General features: G+C 50.8%; 1 protein-coding gene across 1 annotated transcript in view; it reads right to left on the bottom strand.

Moving 5' to 3' along the window:
- Positions 1-14921, bottom strand: part of DDX11 (DEAD/H-box helicase 11) — a 132258-nt gene extending 117337 nt beyond the window's left edge. Inside the window, exons 1-10 of the mRNA XM_073650295.1 lie at positions 14768-14921; positions 8788-9006; positions 8462-8665; positions 7707-7793; positions 7046-7197; positions 6053-6095; positions 2609-2716; positions 2183-2270; positions 1905-2104; positions 1635-1787 (exon numbers count right to left, since the gene is read on the bottom strand). Of these exons, the coding sequence (XP_073506396.1) occupies positions 1635-1787; positions 1905-2104; positions 2183-2270; positions 2609-2716; positions 6053-6095; positions 7046-7197; positions 7707-7793; positions 8462-8665; positions 8788-9003 (1251 nt within the window). The 5' untranslated portion in view covers positions 9004-9006; positions 14768-14921. The remainder of the gene's footprint in view (positions 1-1634; positions 1788-1904; positions 2105-2182; positions 2271-2608; positions 2717-6052; positions 6096-7045; positions 7198-7706; positions 7794-8461; positions 8666-8787; positions 9007-14767) is intronic.
- Positions 14922-17138: the final 2217 nt, after the last annotated feature.

Below are 17138 nucleotides of genomic sequence, written 5' to 3'. Positions count from 1 at the left end.
GACGTGTCCCCCACCCGCCTCCAGACCTCGCGGGTGTCTAATGGCTCGCTCCGTGCGGCGGAGGCGGCTGTGACATTGTCGCCTCCTCTCGGGCCCCGGAGTCTAACGTTAATGATAACCATAATCGCCGGAGAGCTGATAATAATTCCATTACCCGGCCGGGCCGCCTTCATCAGATGTAATTCACACCATTATTTTTTTTTTCAGACTCGGACCCCCAGGGAGGATTCCTAAAGCCGATTACACGGAGCAGAAGTTTTCATTTTCTATTTTAATTAATATTTTCCTTTTATCCGAGGGATATAAAAAAATATATATATATTCGCTTTTAATTAACCAATTATCGCGGTCTACGCCGGAAAGAAAAAAGGGAACAGCGCCGCACAAAGGCAGCACGAGGGCAATGCAACATCTCTGAACGTATTGTCCTATGGGGTGGGTTCCTTTAAAGCGGCGCTCCAGCCTAAACTGGATAGGAGATTTCTGAAAAGTGCAAACGGGGGTCCGACACCCGGGTGCGTGACTCACCTGCGCCCTGGTCACCTGGCAGCTGCGGTCCCACACCCGAGTGCGTGACTCACCTGCGCCCCGGTCACCTGCGGTCCAACACCCGGGTGCGTGACTCACCTGCGCCCTGGTCACCCGGCAGCTGCGGTCCCACACCCGGGTTCGTGACTCACCTGCGCCCTGGTCACATGGCAGCTGCGGTCCCACACCCGGGTTCGTGACTCACCTGCGCCCTGGTCACCTGGCAGCTGCGGTCCCACACCCGGGTTCGTGACTCACCTGCGTCCCGGTCACCTGGCAGCTGCGGTCCCACACCCGGGTTCGTGACTCACCTGCGTCCCAGTCACCTGGCAGCTGCGGTCCGACACCCTGGTGCATGACTCACCTGCGCCCTGGTCACCTCGGAGCTGCAGTCCCACACCCGGGTTCGTGACTCACCTGCGTCCTGGTCACCTGGCAGCTGCGGTCCCACACCCGGGTGCGTGGCTCACCTGCGTCCCAGTCACCTGGCAACGGCGGTCCGACACCCTGGTGCATGACTCACCTGCGCCCTGGTCACCTGGCAGCTGCGGTCCCACACCCGGGTTCGTGACTCACCTGCGCCCTGGTCACAAGGCAGCTGCGGTCCCACACCCGGGTTCGTGACTCACCTGCGCCCTGGTCACCTGGCAGCTGCGGTCCCACACCCGGGTTCGTGACTCACCTGCGTCCCGGTCACCTGGCAGCTGCGGTCCCACACCCGGGTTCGTGACTCACCTGCGTCCCAGTCACCTGGCAGCTGCGGTCCGACACCCTGGTGCATGACTCACCTGCGCCCTGGTCACCTCGGAGCTGCAGTCCCACACCCGGGTTCGTGACTCATCTGCGTCCTGGTCACCTGGCAGCTGCGGTCCCACACCCGGGTGCGTGGCTCACCTGCGTCCCAGTCACCTGGCAGCGGCGGTCCGACACCCTGGTGCATGACTCACCTGCGCCCTGGTCACCTGGCAGCTGCGGTCCCACACCCGGGTTCGTGACTCACCTGCGTCCTGGTCACCTGGCAGCTGCGGTCCCACACCCGGGTGCGTGGCTCACCTGCGTCCCAGTCACCTGGCAGCGGGGGTCCCACACCCTGGTGCATGACTCACCTGCGCCCCGGTCACCTGGCAGCTGTACATGCCGGTAATGGTGTCGATCAGGTTGTGAGCTTCGTCGATGATCACCACCTGCTGCTTCAGCTTGATGCCGGACGCCCGGCGGGTGCAGTCGTGGAGCAGCGTCTGGTAAGGGAGGACCACCAGCTGGAAAGCAGAAGGGGTGGTGAAAAGCGGCCGTCCGTGTCTGGTATTAGTCAGGACACAGCGCCCCTCCTGTCCCAGGCCGTGTCTGGTATTACCCCTGCACACGTGTCGGCTCACCTGTGCGGCAGGGACGGCGTAGCGGCTGGCGTAGTATGGGCACGCCGTCGCCCTCCGGGCCTGGGTCACCAGCTGCTCGATGTCCTTCACCTCCAGGAGAATCTCATCCCGCAATGACTGCATGTGCTCGTAGGAGTAGAAGGGGCACGTCTCCCGCCCTCCGCGCTTCTTCTTCCCCTCCGGCTCCTCGCTCTTCTTATCTGGAAAGAAAAAAAAAATCATGAAACGACGTCCGCGACCCCCATAGTATTTTCTGGCCCCTCGTCCTGCAGTCTCACCCCGCTTGCTCTTCTGCATGTCCACGCAGCGGTCATTGATGAGTTGGACGGAGCCCAGAAGCCGCACGTCCTCGTTCACACACATGTTCTGCGGAGAAGCACAGGGAGAACCGACGCTCAGACAAGTAGATAAGACTTTCCTGTATCCCCTCCGCGCTCTGGCCGCCTCCACCCCCGACTCTCCTTCATCTGCACTTGGATTTCGGCTCCGGAGATGGGATGGTTTTATAGTCGCGCCATTATTGTACGCACCGCTGCGTATATTACACAGGGGGGCGACACCAGACGAGCGCTCCGCACCGGGACACAGCCAGGCAGCGACAAAACTAGACGTAAAACTAGAGGGAAGGCTGCAAAAAACTTACACAAAAAGTGTAAAACTGCAACAACAAAAACAATGAATAATAATAATGTTAATGTGAATACCTGCCGAGATCCGAGGGACACCGCACGAGTCTCTTTACCAAACGGACTTTTCTGTAGTTCATGGACAAACTGGGAAAGCTGAGAGTGAGTGCGACTGCAATAATAGATCTGTGAGAGAGGAGAAAAGAAAGGGTTAATAAAGATAATAATGACAGCCACCACTAGGGGGAGCTCCCTGGACACAGAGATACATGATAAGAGGTCCCCCTAGTGGTGGTTGCAGACAGGATCTTATGTATCTCTGTATACAGGGAGCTCCCCCAAGTGGTGGCTGCCGACAGGATCTTATCATGTATCTCTGTATACAGGGAGCTCCCCCTAGTGGTGGCTGCAGACAGAATCTTATCATGTATCTCTGTATACAGGGAGCTCCCCCTAGTGGTGGCTGCAGACAGAATCTTATCATGTATCTCTGTATACAGGGAGCTCCTCCTAGTGGTGGCTGCAGACAGAATCTTATCATGTATCTCTGTATACAGGGAGCTCCCCCTAGTGGTGGCTGCAGACAGGATCTTATCATGTATCTCTGTATACAGGGAGCTCCCCCTAGTGGTGGCTGCAGACAGGATCTTATCATGTATCTCTGTATACAGGGAGCTCCCCCTAGTGGTGGCTGCAGACACAATCTTATCATGTATCTCTGGATACAGGGAGCTCCCCCTAGAGGTGATTGCAGACAGAATCTTATCATGTATCTCTGTATACAGGGAGCTCCCCCTAGTGGTGACTGCAGACAGAATCTTATCATGTATCTCTGTATACAGGGAGCTCCCCCTAGTGGTGATTGCAGACAGAATCTTATCATGTATCTCTGTATACAGGGAGCTCCCCCTAGTGGTGGCTGCAGACAGAATCTTATCATGTATCTCTGTATACAGGGAGCTCCTCCTAGTGGTGGCTGCAGACAGAATCTTATCATGTATCTCTGTATACAGGGAGCTCCCCCTAGTGGTGGCTGCAGACAGGATCTTATCATGTATCTCTGTATACAGGGAGCTCCCCCTAGTGGTGGCTGCAGACAGGATCTTATCATGTATCTCTGTATACAGGGAGCTCCCCCTAGTGGTGGCTGCAGACACAATCTTATCATGTATCTCTGGATACAGGGAGCTCCCCCTAGAGGTGATTGCAGACAGAATCTTATCATGTATCTCTGTATACAGGGAGCTCCCCCTAGTGGTGACTGCAGACAGAATCTTATCATGTATCTCTGTATACAGGGAGCTCCCCCTAGTGGTGATTGCAGACAGAATCTTATCATGTATCTCTGTATACAGGGAGCTCCCCCTAGTGGTGGATTCAGACAGGATCTTATCATGTATCTCTGTATATAGGGAGCTCCCCCTAGTGGTGGCTGCAGACAGGATCTTATCATGTATCTCTGTATACAGGGAGCTCCCCCTAGTGATGGCTGCAGACAGGATCTTATCATGTATCTCTGTATACAGGGAGCTCCCCCTAGTGGTGACTGCAGACAGGATCTTATCATGTATTTCTGTATACAGGGAGCTCCCTCTAGTGGTGGCTGCAGACAGGATCTTATCATGTATCTCTGTATACAGGGAGCTCCCCCTAGTGATGGCTGCAGACAGGATCTTATCATGTATCTCTGTATACAGGGAGCTCCCCCTAGTGGTGACTGCAGACAGGATCTTATCATGTATTTCTGTATACAGGGAGCTCCCCCTAGTGGTAGCTGCAGACAGGATCTTATCATGTATCTCTGTATACAGGGAGCTCCCCCTAGTGGTGGCTGCAGACAGGATCTTATCATGTATCTCTGTATACAGGGAGCTCCCCCTAGTGATGGCTGCAGACAGGATCTTATGTATCTCTGTATACAGGGAGCTCCCCCTAGTGGTGGCTGCAGACAGGATCTTATCAGGTATCTCTGTATACAGGGAGGTCCCCCTAGTGGTGGCTGCAGACAGGATCTTATCATGTATTTCTGTATACAGGGAGCTCCCTCTAGTGGTGGCTGCAGACAGGATCTTATCATGTATCTCTGTATACAGGGAGCTCCCCCTAGTGGTGATTGCAGACAGGATCTTATCAGGTATCTCTGTATACAGGGAGGTCCCCCTAGTGGTGGCTGCAGACAGGATCTTATCAGGTATCTCTGTATACAGGGAGCTCCCCCTAGTGGGGGCTGCAGACAGGATCTTATCATGTATCTCTGTATACAGGGAGCTTCCCCTAGTGGGGGCTGCAGACAGGATCTTATCATGTATCTCTGTGCACCCCCTAGTGGTGGCTGCAGACAGGATCTTATCATGTATCTCTGTATACAGGGAGCTCCCCCTAGTGGTGACTGCAGACAGAATGTTATCAGGTATCTCTGTATACAGGGAGCTCCCCCTAGTGGTGGCTGCAGATAGGATCTTATCATGTATCTCTGTATACAGGGAGCTCCCCCTAGTGGTGGCTGCAGACAGGATCTTATCATGTATCTCTGTATACAGGGAGCTTCCCCTAGTGGTGACTGCAGACAGGATCTTATCATGTATCTCTGTATACAGGGAGCTTCCCCTAGTGGTGACTGCAGACAGGATCTTATCATGTATCTCTGTATACAGGGAGCTCCCCCTAGTGGTGGCTGCAGACAGGATCTTATCATGTATCTCTGTATACAGGGAGCTCCCCCTAGTGGTGACTGCAGACAGGATCTTATCATGTATTTCTGTATACAGAGAGCTTCCCCTAGTGGTGACTGCAGACAGGATCTTATCATGTATCACTGTATACAGGGAGCTCCCCCTAGTGGTGACTGCAGACAGAATCTTATCATGTATCTCTGTATACAGGGGGCTCCCCCTAGTGGTGACTGCAGACAGAATCTTATCAGGTATCTCTGTATACAGGGAGCTCCCCCTAGTGGTGACTGCAGACAGAATCTTATCATGTATCTCTGTATACAGGGGGCTCCCCCTAGTGGTGACTGCAGACAGAATCTTATCAGGTATCTCTGTATACAGGGAGTTCCCCCTAGTGGTGGCTGCAGACAGGATATCATCATGCTCTATGAGAAGCACAGATCGCTGCTCTTTCTAGGTTGCCCTTGATCACCGTCTTTTCGCTGAGGTAGTGTGTCGCCTTTATACTTTTGGGAGGATGCTGCAGATGTGAATTATCGGCGCTGGGGATATTAATGATTAATGCCGGAGCTGAAATCTTAATGACGCCGTTCCCCGCTGTGATCTATACATACTTTGCTCTTTTCACCGCGCTCAGGATATCTTTAGGCGCCGACACTTCTGCAGTTTTGCAGCCAGAGACCCTATAATGATGAGGGGGCCGGTAATTCAGCAGTAATGGGTTTACGGCCCGGAAAGGGGAATATCCCGATTGTCCGATGCTGCATTATCTGGACGCTGCGGAGGCGATTGGCGGCTGGAGAGGTGAAGAGGGCAGGAAATCAATGGCGGATTTATTATTTTTGCTTACCTTGGTCACGTGCTCTTCTTCACAATCATCCTCATCATCCGATCTGGCAGCAGACGAGAAAGAGGGAAGAAAAAGTAAAAACCTATAGCAGTAAGCGGTCGCCCCCCCCATATAACCTGCCCGTCTGAGTCTCAGTATGGCGGACCGCAGGGCTGTGGACGTGTCGCCCACATGAATATGTGCTCCATCCTCCGGCACCCGAGCCGCCCCACCCACCGGCACCCGAGCCACCTTATCCTCCGGCACCCGAGCCGCCCCACCCGCGACGCCCCATCCTCCGGCACCCGAGCCACCTTATCCTCCGGCACCCGAGACGCCCCATCCTCCGGCACCCGAGACGCCCCATCCTCCGGCACCCGAGACGCCCCATCCTCCGGCACCCGAGACGCCCCATCCTCCGGCACCCGAGACGCCCCATCCTCCGGCACCCGAGACGCCCCATCCTCCGGCACCCGAGACGCCCCATCCTCCGGCACCCGAGACGCCCCATCCTCCGGCACCCGAGACGCCCCATCCTCCGGCACCCGAGACGCCCCATCCTCCGGCACCCGAGACGCCCCATCCTCCGGCACCCGAGACGCCCCATCCTCCGGCACCCGAGACGCCCCATCCTCCGGCACCCGAGACGCCCCATCCTCCGGCACCCGAGACGCCCCATCCTCCGGCACCCGAGACGCCCCATCCTCCGGCACCCGAGACGCCCCATCCTCCGGCACCCGAGACGCCCCATCCTCCGGCACCCGAGACGCCCCATCCTCCGGCACCCGAGACGCCCCATCCTCCGGCACCCGAGACGCCCCATCCTCCGGCACCCGAGACGCCCCATCCTCCGGCACCCGAGACGCCCCATCCTCCGGCACCCGAGACGCCCCATCCTCCGGCACCCGAGACGCCCCATCCTCCGGCTCCTGATAAAACTGCTATGTTTAAAGGGGAAGACACAAATATAAAGTGATGTAGAATGTGTGTGGTGGAGAACTACAAGTGCCATACTCTCTGCCTCCTTTCTTCGTTTCTTCCTCGCTCTCATACTCGGCGAGGAGCAGCTCTTCCTCTCCTTGCTCCAGGCTCGGGCCTTCTCCTCCGGGGGACAATATCTGCTGACTGAGCCGGAGAAGACGAAGCGTCTCATCATCCTCTTCCCTCTGGAGAAACAGCAGAAAGAAAAAGAAAAAGAAAGTTAAAAGTTTCCCGTGAGGACGATCCACACGTCTCGGAGGGAGAGAAACATTAAAGCGTGAAAGGATCTTATAAGAAACGTGAGGATGTAGCGGGGGAGAGTTCAGCTCCGGAGGCGGCAGACATTCAATAATCTTTATGATAGAGTAAAAGAAAAAAAAAAAGAGAAAACACGGATGAAAGGCGGGATCACACGGACGGACATTAAAGGGGTTGTTTGGTCCGAGGATGCCCGCAGCACTGACGCGAGTGATCACTGTAAGCGCTCGCTCATTACCTAGGAAAGCGGCCACTGCTGATAAGACTACAGAGGTGGCAGGTAACCAAGGAAACGAGCTGAGAACTAGAAAAAAATATATAAAATGTATTTCTTTATTTCTATTTATGTGACCCCTTTAATTTGATCAGTAATCCTGTAAGAGAGGTGAGGAGCCTCCGCACCCAGCCGGACCATGCGGACCCCCGCAGACCTCACCTTTCTCTTGGCGGCGAACTTCAGCTGCACGTTACGTCTCATCTGCTCCAGTTTCTCTTCTCGTTTCTTCCTTCGGAGCTGATCTTCCTGCAGGAAAAAAAAGAAGCATGTAACTGAGCGCTGTCAGAACGGTCTCCATTCACTGACTGCAAGCCGGGACCTGCGGATCCACGGCTTCTGTTCACTGACAGCAAGCAAAAAATATATAGAATTAAACCTCGAAAATCACCCTCCCTCTCAACCGTAACGAGGGAAGTCGTCGATTCTAAGGGCAGCAAAGGGTTAAAACTTTTTTTAAAAAAATTCTCCGCTGCTCTCATTTTTCTCTGAGTTGGTGAATCTGTGCGAGGAGCATAAAAATTGCACAAGGTATTAAAAATAGATTTGGGGGGGGGGGGTAGTGGCGGTTTTTAGGCAGCGCCATTTATTATTTAACGTGGCGGGATCGTGTTATTACGACGGAGACCCCTCCGGCTGAAAGGATGGGAGATAATGCAGGGAAATGGAACGGGCGGCAAATATGTCGCCTGCAGGGGCCGCGTCGGAGTATAAACGGGAAGATTCTGTATCTATGGATAAATGCTGCCACCTGCAGGCGAACAGCTGTTACTGCGGCCCCCAAAGATTCCACGTGGACAATTTTTATTTCCCTCTAAGAGCCAGGACTTTTTATTCTCTGTCCCCGCAGCCGTACGAGGGTGTGATCACTGCGGGACAAGAAGTCGTTGTGAATGACGCCGTATAAAGTCCCGCACCTTTATCTTGTTCTTCACGTCCGTCTCTTCTTTCTTCTGTAAGAACTGGGTCACCCAGTCGGGCTCGGTGGTGGATCCGGTGATGGTGGCCGTGGAGCAGTCTGTCGCTTCTGCCGCCAGCGCCTCGGCCTCCTCCTGCCGCTTCTTCTCTTCAAAGTCCCGCAACCAAGTCAGGGAGCCGCAGATCAGACTCAAGGACTTGCCCTGCGGATATCCAGGTAGTGGTGAGGACATTACATGGGAGGCGACCCCACATCCTGATCCCATCAGGTCACAACAGCCACAATCATCTGCACTCGTCCCCCCGGAGCTGCTCTAATCCTCACCGTGCCTGTGGGACTCTCAAATATCCCGACCTTCCCGCCATCGAGCGCCCGATAAAGCTCCGTCATGAACTGCTCCTGGATTGGGTACGGCGGAAAGGGGAACGGGAAGGTCACAGGGTCAGCGGGGCGAGACGTCACAGGGTCAGCGGGGCGAGACGTCACAGGGTCAGCGGGGCGAGACGTCACAGGGTCAGCGGGGCGAGACGTCACATCCATGTCCTGAGAATAAAAGGGAGACCATGATGGAGGATGATGAAGATTCAACAGAAGACGGAAATCCTTCTAACCAGACATTTATGCCTATAACCACCACTAGGGGGTGTAGGGTTGGTACTTTCTGGGGGGTCTAGTCTGGGGTCTGCACATATTTAGGGGGTCTGCATATACAGTTATGGCCAAAAGTGTTGGCACCCATTAAATTGTTCCAAAAAATGTAGTATGTTTTCTTATACACAGGTTTATTTCCTTTGTGTTTATTGGAACAACATAAAAAAACAGAGAAAAAAGGCAAATTGGAGATAATTTCACACACAACCCCCAAAATGTTCCGGACACAATTGTTTCCCCTCCTTAATATTTGGTGTCGCCCTCTGGAATAAATAAATCAGTCGCTTCCTATAACCATCAGCTTCTTCCTCCTCAGCCGGGATCTTGGACTCTTCTTACAATCGTCTCCAGGTCTCTCATATCTGAAGACGTCTTGTAAGATCTCTCCACAGGGGTCAATGGGATTTACATCCTGACTCATTGCTGCCTCTTCAGAACTCTCCAGCGCTTCTTCAGATTTCATGATGCCTTGCACACAGTGAAGACACCCAGTGCCAGAGGCATCAAAACAACCGCAAAACATGTGACCCTCCACCATATCTGACTGTAGGTACTGTGTTCTTTTCTTTGTTGGCCTCATTTGGTTTTCGGTAAATAGTAGAATGATGTGCTTTACCACAAAGCTCTATCTTGGTCTCATCTGTCCACAAGTCGCTTTCCCAGGAGGACTTCGGCTTACTCAAGTACATTTTGGCAAACTGTAGTCTAGCGTTTTCATGTCACTGTCAACAGTGGGGTCCTCCTGGGTCTCCTGCCATAGTGTTTCATGTCATTCACATGTGGATGTATAGTTTGCGCTGACACTGATGCACCCTGAGCCTTGGTTTTCTCTGGACCTTGACTGGAGCTTACCCACCATCCGGACTGTCCTGTGTTACAACTGTTCATCGATTTTTTTCTGCCATTCACATCCTGGAGATTATCTGCAGTGCCATGGGGTGTAAACTTCTTGATTATGTTGCGCACCATGGACGAAGTAACATCAAGATCTCTGGAGATGGACTTGTAACCTTCAGATTGTTGATATTTTTTCCTCAGACAGTTCTTTTCTCCTCTCTCTGTTCTCCATACTTAGTGTGACACACACAATGCAAACACTGAGGAAACTTCTCCCCTTTTCTCTGGTGTCAGGTGTGATTTCCATATTGCCCACACCTGTTACTTGCTACAGGTGAGTGTGAACGAGCATCACATGCTGGAAACTAAGTTGTTTACCCACAATTTTGGAAAGATGCCAACAATTTTGTCCGGCCCACTTTTCGGGTTTTGTGTGAAATTATGTCCAATTTGCCTTTTTTTCTCTCTTTCTTTGTGGTTTTCCAATACAAACAAAGGGAATAAAAATGTGTCTAACAAAAAGGGCAACTGTGACCATTGTCCGGGGGAAATGCTTCATTTTCAGTAACAATTTCAAGGGTGAAAAACACTTTCAGCCATGACTGTATTTATGGGATTTGTATATATTTGGGGGTCCGGTCTGGGTTCTGTATACATTTGGGGTCCGGTCTGGGTTCTGTATACATTTGGGGTCTGGTCAGGGGTCTGTGTATATAGTTGGGGGTCCAATCTGGGGTCTATGTATATATTCGGGGGGTCTGTGTATATATTTGGGGGGTCCAGTCTGGGGTCTGTATATATATTTGGGGGTCCGGTCTGGGGTCTGTATATATATTTGGGGGTCCGGTCTGGGGTCTGTATATATATTTGGGGGTCTGTGTATATATTTGGAGGGTCCGTGTATATATTTGGAGGGTCCGTGTATATATTTCAGGGGTCTATTTATATATTTGGGAGGGTCTGTGTACAGTACAAACCAAAAGTTTGGACACACCTTCTCATTTAAAGATTTTTCTGTATTTTCATGACTATGAAAATTGTACATTCACACTGAAGGCATCAAAACTATGAATTACCACATGTGGAATTATATACTTAACAAAAAAGTGTGAAACAACTGAAAATATGTCTTATATTCTAGGTTCTTCACAGTAGCCACCTTTTGCTTTGATGACTGCTTTGCACACTCTGGGCATTCTCTTGATGAGCTTCAATAGGTAGTCACCGGAAATGGTCTTCCAACAATCTTGAAGGAGTTCCCAGGATGCTTAGCACTTGTTGGCCCTTTTGCCTTCACTCTGCTGTCCAGCTCACCCCAAACCATCTCGATTGGGTTCAGGTCTGGTGACTGTGGAGGCCAGGTCATCTGGCGTAGCACCCCATCCTTCTTGGTCAAATAGCCCTTACACAGCCTGGAGGTCTGTTTGGGGTCATTGTCCTGTTGAAAAATAAATGATGGTCCAACTAAACGCAAACCGGATGGAATAGCATGCCGCTGCAAGATGCTGTGGTAGCCATGCTGGTTCAGTATGCCTTCAATTTTGAATAAATCCCCAACAGTGTCACCAGCAAAGCCCCCCCACACCATCACACCTCCTCCTCCATGCTTCACGGTGGGAACCAGGCATGTAGAGTCCATCCGTTCACCTTTTCTGCGTCGCACAAAGACACGGTGGTTGGAACCAAAGATCTCAAATTTGGACTCATCAGACCAAAGCACAGATTTCCACTGGTCTAATGTCCATTCCTTGTGTTCTTTGGCCCAAACAAGTCTCTTCTGCTTGTTGCCTGTCCTTAGCAGTGGTTTCCTAGCAGCTATTTTACCATGAAGGCCTGCTGCACAAAGTCTCCTCTTAACAGTTGTTGTAGAGATGTGTCTGCTGCTAGAACTCTGTGTGGCATTGACCTGGTCTCTAATCTGAGCTGCTGTTAACCTGCAATTTCTGAGGCTGGTGACTCGGATAAACTTATCCTCAGAAGCAGAGATGACTCTTGGTCTTCCTTTCCTGGGGCGGTCCTCATGTGAGCCAGTTTCTTTGTAGCGCTTGATGGTTTTTGCAACTGCACTTGGGGACACTTTCAAAGTTTTCCCAGTTTTTCGCACTGACTGACCTTCATTTCTTAAAGTAATGATGGCCACTCGTTTTTCTTTACTTAGCTGCTTTTTTCTTGCCATAATACAAATTCTAACAGTCTATTCAGTAGGACTATCAGCTGTGTACCCACCTGACTTCTGCACAACACAACTGATGGTCCCAACCCCATTTATAAGGCAAGAAATCCCACTTATTAAACCTGACAGGGCACACCTGTGAAGTGAAAACCATTTCCGGTGACTACCTCTTGAAGCTCATCAAGAGAATGCCAAGAGTGTGCAAAGCAGTCATCAAAGCAAAAGGTGGCTACTGTGAAGAACCTAGAATATAAGGCTATGTGCCCACGATGCAGAAATGAAGCAGAAAATTTCTGCAGCATTTCTGCATCTCCCTGGCAGAAAAAAACGCATGCAGATTGTGCATGCGTTTTTCCTGCAGAATACATGCGGATTCACATGAGTTTCCGCATGCAGATTGACAAGCACTTTCCAGGCGATAGCATCACTTGGAAAGTGCTTGACAACTAGGTCACACTGTATAAATCCATGCAAACAGCATATATAGTGTGAACAGTAAAAATTAAAACAAATAAAGCTATACTCACCCCCGAGGCCCCGGCGTGGCTGCAGCGCTGCTTCCTGGCTGGTTCCCGGCTGCCGGCATATCGCGAGACAGAGCGGTGAAGGGCCTGCGGTCACATGACTGTGACGTCACCGTAGGTCCTTCAGCGCTGCTGGCATTCAGAGAGAAGACGCCGGACAGGTGAGTATAAACTTTATTTGTTATTTTATTCTTTTTTTACAGGTACAATGGTACCCAGGTCTGGATGAGAGTCTCCTCTCCTCCAGACCTGGGTACCATCCGCACATGGAGACGCATAGAAGCCGCTTGTAAAAATGTACAGTCGCGGTTTCTGTGCGTCTCAATGCAAGTCAATGGCGGGAGTTCCGCTGCACTTCCGCAAAATTAAATGACATGCTGCGGATTTTTGTACGCAGCATAAACGCTGTGGAAAAATCCGCAGCATGGGCATTGACATTGCGGAATGCCATTGGGGACCATGGGGTGCGGATTACCTAGCGTTTTACAAGCGTTTCCGCTGCGGAAATTCCGCAGCATAAACGCTTGAAAAACGCTACGTGGGCACCCAGCCTTAGACATATTTTCAGTTGTTTCACACTTTTTTGTTAAGTATATAATTCCACATGTGGTAATTCATAGTTTTGATGCCTTCAGTGTGAATGTACAATTTTCAAAGTCATGAAAGTACAGAAAAATCCTTAAATGAGAAGGTGTGTCCAAACTTTTGGGCTGTACTGTATATATTCCGGGGGGTCTGTGTATATATTTCGGGGTTCTGTGCATATATTTGGGGGGTCTGTGTATATATTTTGGGAGTCTGTTTATATTTGGAGGGTCTCTGTATATATTTGGAGGGTCCGCGTATATATTTGGAGGGTCCGTGTATATATTTGGAGGGTCTGTGTATATATTTCGGGGTCCGGCCTGGGGTCTGTATATATATTTGGGGGTCAGTGCATATATTTTGGGAGTCTGTATATATTTGGAGGGGTCAGTGTATATATTGGGGGGTCAGTGTATATATTGGGGGGTCAGTGGATATATTTGGAGGGTCTGTGGATATATTTGGGGGATCTGTGGATATATTTGGGGGATCTGTGGATATATTTGGGGGGTCTGTATATATATTTGGGGTCCGGTCTGGGGTCTATACATATTTGGGGGGTCTGTGTATATATCTCGGGGTTCTGTGTATATATTTTGGGAGTCTGTATATATTTGGAGGGTCTCTGTATATATTTCGGGGGTCTGTGTATATATTTGGGGGGTCTGTGTATATATTTGGGGGTTCAGTGCATATTTGAGGGGTCTGTGTATATATTCGGGGGTCTGTGTATATATTTGGAGGGTCTGTGTATATATTTGGAGGGTCTGTGTATATATTTGGAGGGTCTGTGTATATATTTGGGGGTTCAGTGCATATATTTTGGGAGTCTGTATATATTTGGAGGGTCCGTGTATATATTTGGGGGGTCCGTGTATATATTTGGAGGGTCCGTGTATATATTCGTGTATATATTCCGGGGGTCTGTGTATATATTTGGGGGGTCTGTGCATATATTTTGGGAGTCTGTATATATTTGGAGGGTCTCTGTATATATTTCGGGGGTCTGTGTATATATTTGGGGGGTCTGTGTATATATTCGGGGGTCTGTGTATATATTCGGGGGTCTGTGTATATATTTGAGGGGTCTGTGTATATATTGGGGGGTCTGTGTATATATTCGGGGGGTCTGTGTATATATTCGGGGGGTCTGTGTATATATTTGAGGAGTCTGTGTATATATTTGGGGGGTCTGTGTATATATTGGGGGGGTCTGTGTATATATTGGGGGATCTGTGTATATATTTGGGGGGGTCTGTGTATATATTGGGGGATCTGTGTATATATTTGGGGGGTCTGTGTATATATTGGGGGGGTCTGTGTATATATTGGGGGGGTCTGGGTATATATTTGGGGGGGTCTGTGTATATATTTGGGGGGTCTGTGTATATACATATTTGGGGGTCTGCATTACACGGGGGGGGGGGGGGCAGACAGATACATTTTGACACCTCTGAGCTCCGGTGGGCTCATCCCTTCCCTGTGTGGTTGCTATGGTTACAGCCCCTCCCCCTGCCATCCCGATGTCACTGACCTCTCACTAGTGCTCGGCTGTTGTGATTATCGCGATATGGACGATCGTCTCTCACTGTCACTGCCGATAATTCCCAACATGCTCCACGACATAAACACAATCTCCCGCGCTCCCGATCAGCCAATCACAGGACACCAGGCAGTGACGTCACCCGCCCACCATGGACAGCCTCAGCCAATACGCGAGCGGACTCCCTCAAGAGCGCTAGTATCCAATCATACGCGATAGAGTGACAGTAGCCAATGAATGAGCAGCGCGGAGCTTAGTAACGTCATTGTTGCTAGGTCAGAGGTAAGAAATCCTGACGTATACAGAACCAGGGTTGCTTGTGCTTTGTGGCCAGTAGCGACCAATCACAGTGCAGCTTTAATTTCATATTCTGCTCTTGACAAGTAAAAGCTGCGCTGTGATTGGCTGTTATTACAATGGTTTCATACCCTTTTTAACCCCTTCCCGCCACAGATGATTTTTAGTTCTCGGGTGCCTCATTGGGTACACTGCTGCCACCAAGAGGCTGACACTAAGAATTACACTTCAAGAAATTTAAAGCTAAATAAACAAAAGTAATAAAGCAATCTTATACACAGCTATAGATGGAAGCATAGATATCCTGCCGGTATATAAGATCATAAGCCTCCTACATATAATAAACTCTCACCCTTTATTGCTTTTCATGTGGCACTAAAGGGTGTTTAGCCTGGTTTTATCTAATAAATAATTAAAAGGAACGGCTGGGGTCCCCCGCATTTTTGATAGCCAGCCCAGGTAAAGCAGCCAGCTGCAGGTTTATATTATCGGGCTGGGAAGGTCCCTGGTTATTGGGCCTTCCCAGCCTAAAAATACCAGTCCGCAGCCGCCCCAGAAGTGGCGCGTCACATGAGCTTCTGTCTGCTTTACCTTTGCTGGTTATCAAAAATATGGGGGACCCCGTGTCATTTTTTTCAATTATTTATGTAATGGGTTTAATAAGGCTGCTAGTTTATTATATGGGGGGGGGCCTTGTGATATTAAATATCTAGAGGCCATCTATCTATTCTATTTCTCTATTCTGACGGTCCGGGGTGTGAATTTACTGTCTTTGGCTGATGAAATGTCGGGTTTCCTTTGAGGTTTCTGCGTAAAAATCGGGCGGCATATGAAAAACTCTCAGATGAGCCCGGACTCATTTACTAACATTGGTCAGAGGTCAATGCGATGTTTTCTCGCATTTCACGCCTCGGTATTATACGCCGGAGTGAGCGAGCCCTTAGTGTCATGTAGGAGGCAGACACAACCCTGAGGCCCAGACCGCTCTCTGCCTGTGGTGTTTTGTATTGTTTACTAATCTCTTTCTCCTTTAGATGTAGGAAATGGCATCTCTGCGGCCCCGACATAAGGCGGCAAGCACAGTCTGCCAGGGGTCCGGCCGTAACCTCTCTTGTCCGGATGGCGGTCGGCTTTCAGATACTGGTGTGGACAGTCCTTGCTCTTTCTCTCCTGCCCGCTCGCGTGGAGCATAGAGGGTCCGGGGTTTCGCCTCTTCAGGAAGGCCAGTGTAGCTCCTTCCCAGCATCCTACTGCGTTGTGCTGACTTGCCATGATTTTTGGACCGCGGCCCCCGCAGTCACTAGTGCGCTCTTTTTTCATTTCAGCCCTTTACTTTTTTTCTGGTCTCTTTTTGGCGCCATCACGCAGCCTCCGCTGTCCCTGTCGGAGCCGGATCTCTTCTTCTGCTGCAGCCTAGCCAGCTCCTTCATGCCTCCCGCGACTCTACAGTACTTTTGCTGGGACTAGGCCTCTAATTTAGGCTTTGAAAGGCTCCTCCATAGTTGTCTGGTGTTTCCGCTGAAGCCGGGCCACATTCCACACTTCAGCCCCTGCCCACCCCTTCCTTTCTCCTTAGGCCCCGCCATCTTCCCTCTGTATGCTCACTGCCTGATTCGTGCTCCTCAGCAACAACATGGACATTCTCCGCTCCAGGTTCTACAGCCCACTCTCCCCCTGGATGAGAGGGATCCCCCAAATCTGCCTCTCCTGAACCTACCCCAACAGTACCCACTACCCCCCAACTGGCATCAGCTATGCTCCTCTCAATGAGGACCATGTACACCAGCCCATCTCCTTGGTCACCATGTTTCCTGCACTCTACATAGCATAAAATTCCTGTTGGGCCTACCGCTCCGACATTTGCTGCTTGCTCTCGCATGGCTCCCCTCCTGCTCCGCCTCAGGGGTCCCCCGAGACTTGCGATGAGAGTGTCCCTCTCCTGCATGGGCCGTTACTGTGTCCCAATTAGCGCCCAAACTGACCAGATATCCTAGACCTTTGTCACATTTATGGAGCGACTACCTATGCAGACAACCGGCCGGGTGCTCTGACCACCACCCAGATT

Source organism: Phyllobates terribilis, unplaced genomic scaffold, assembly GCF_046119375.1.
Source record: "Phyllobates terribilis strain yellow unplaced genomic scaffold, ASM4611937v1 Scaffold_10__3_contigs__length_209671492, whole genome shotgun sequence".
Taxonomy (NCBI): Eukaryota; Metazoa; Chordata; class Amphibia; order Anura; family Dendrobatidae; genus Phyllobates; species Phyllobates terribilis.
The sequence above is the reverse complement of the archived record's forward strand: the minus strand, read 5'-3'. Positions and strand labels throughout refer to the sequence as shown.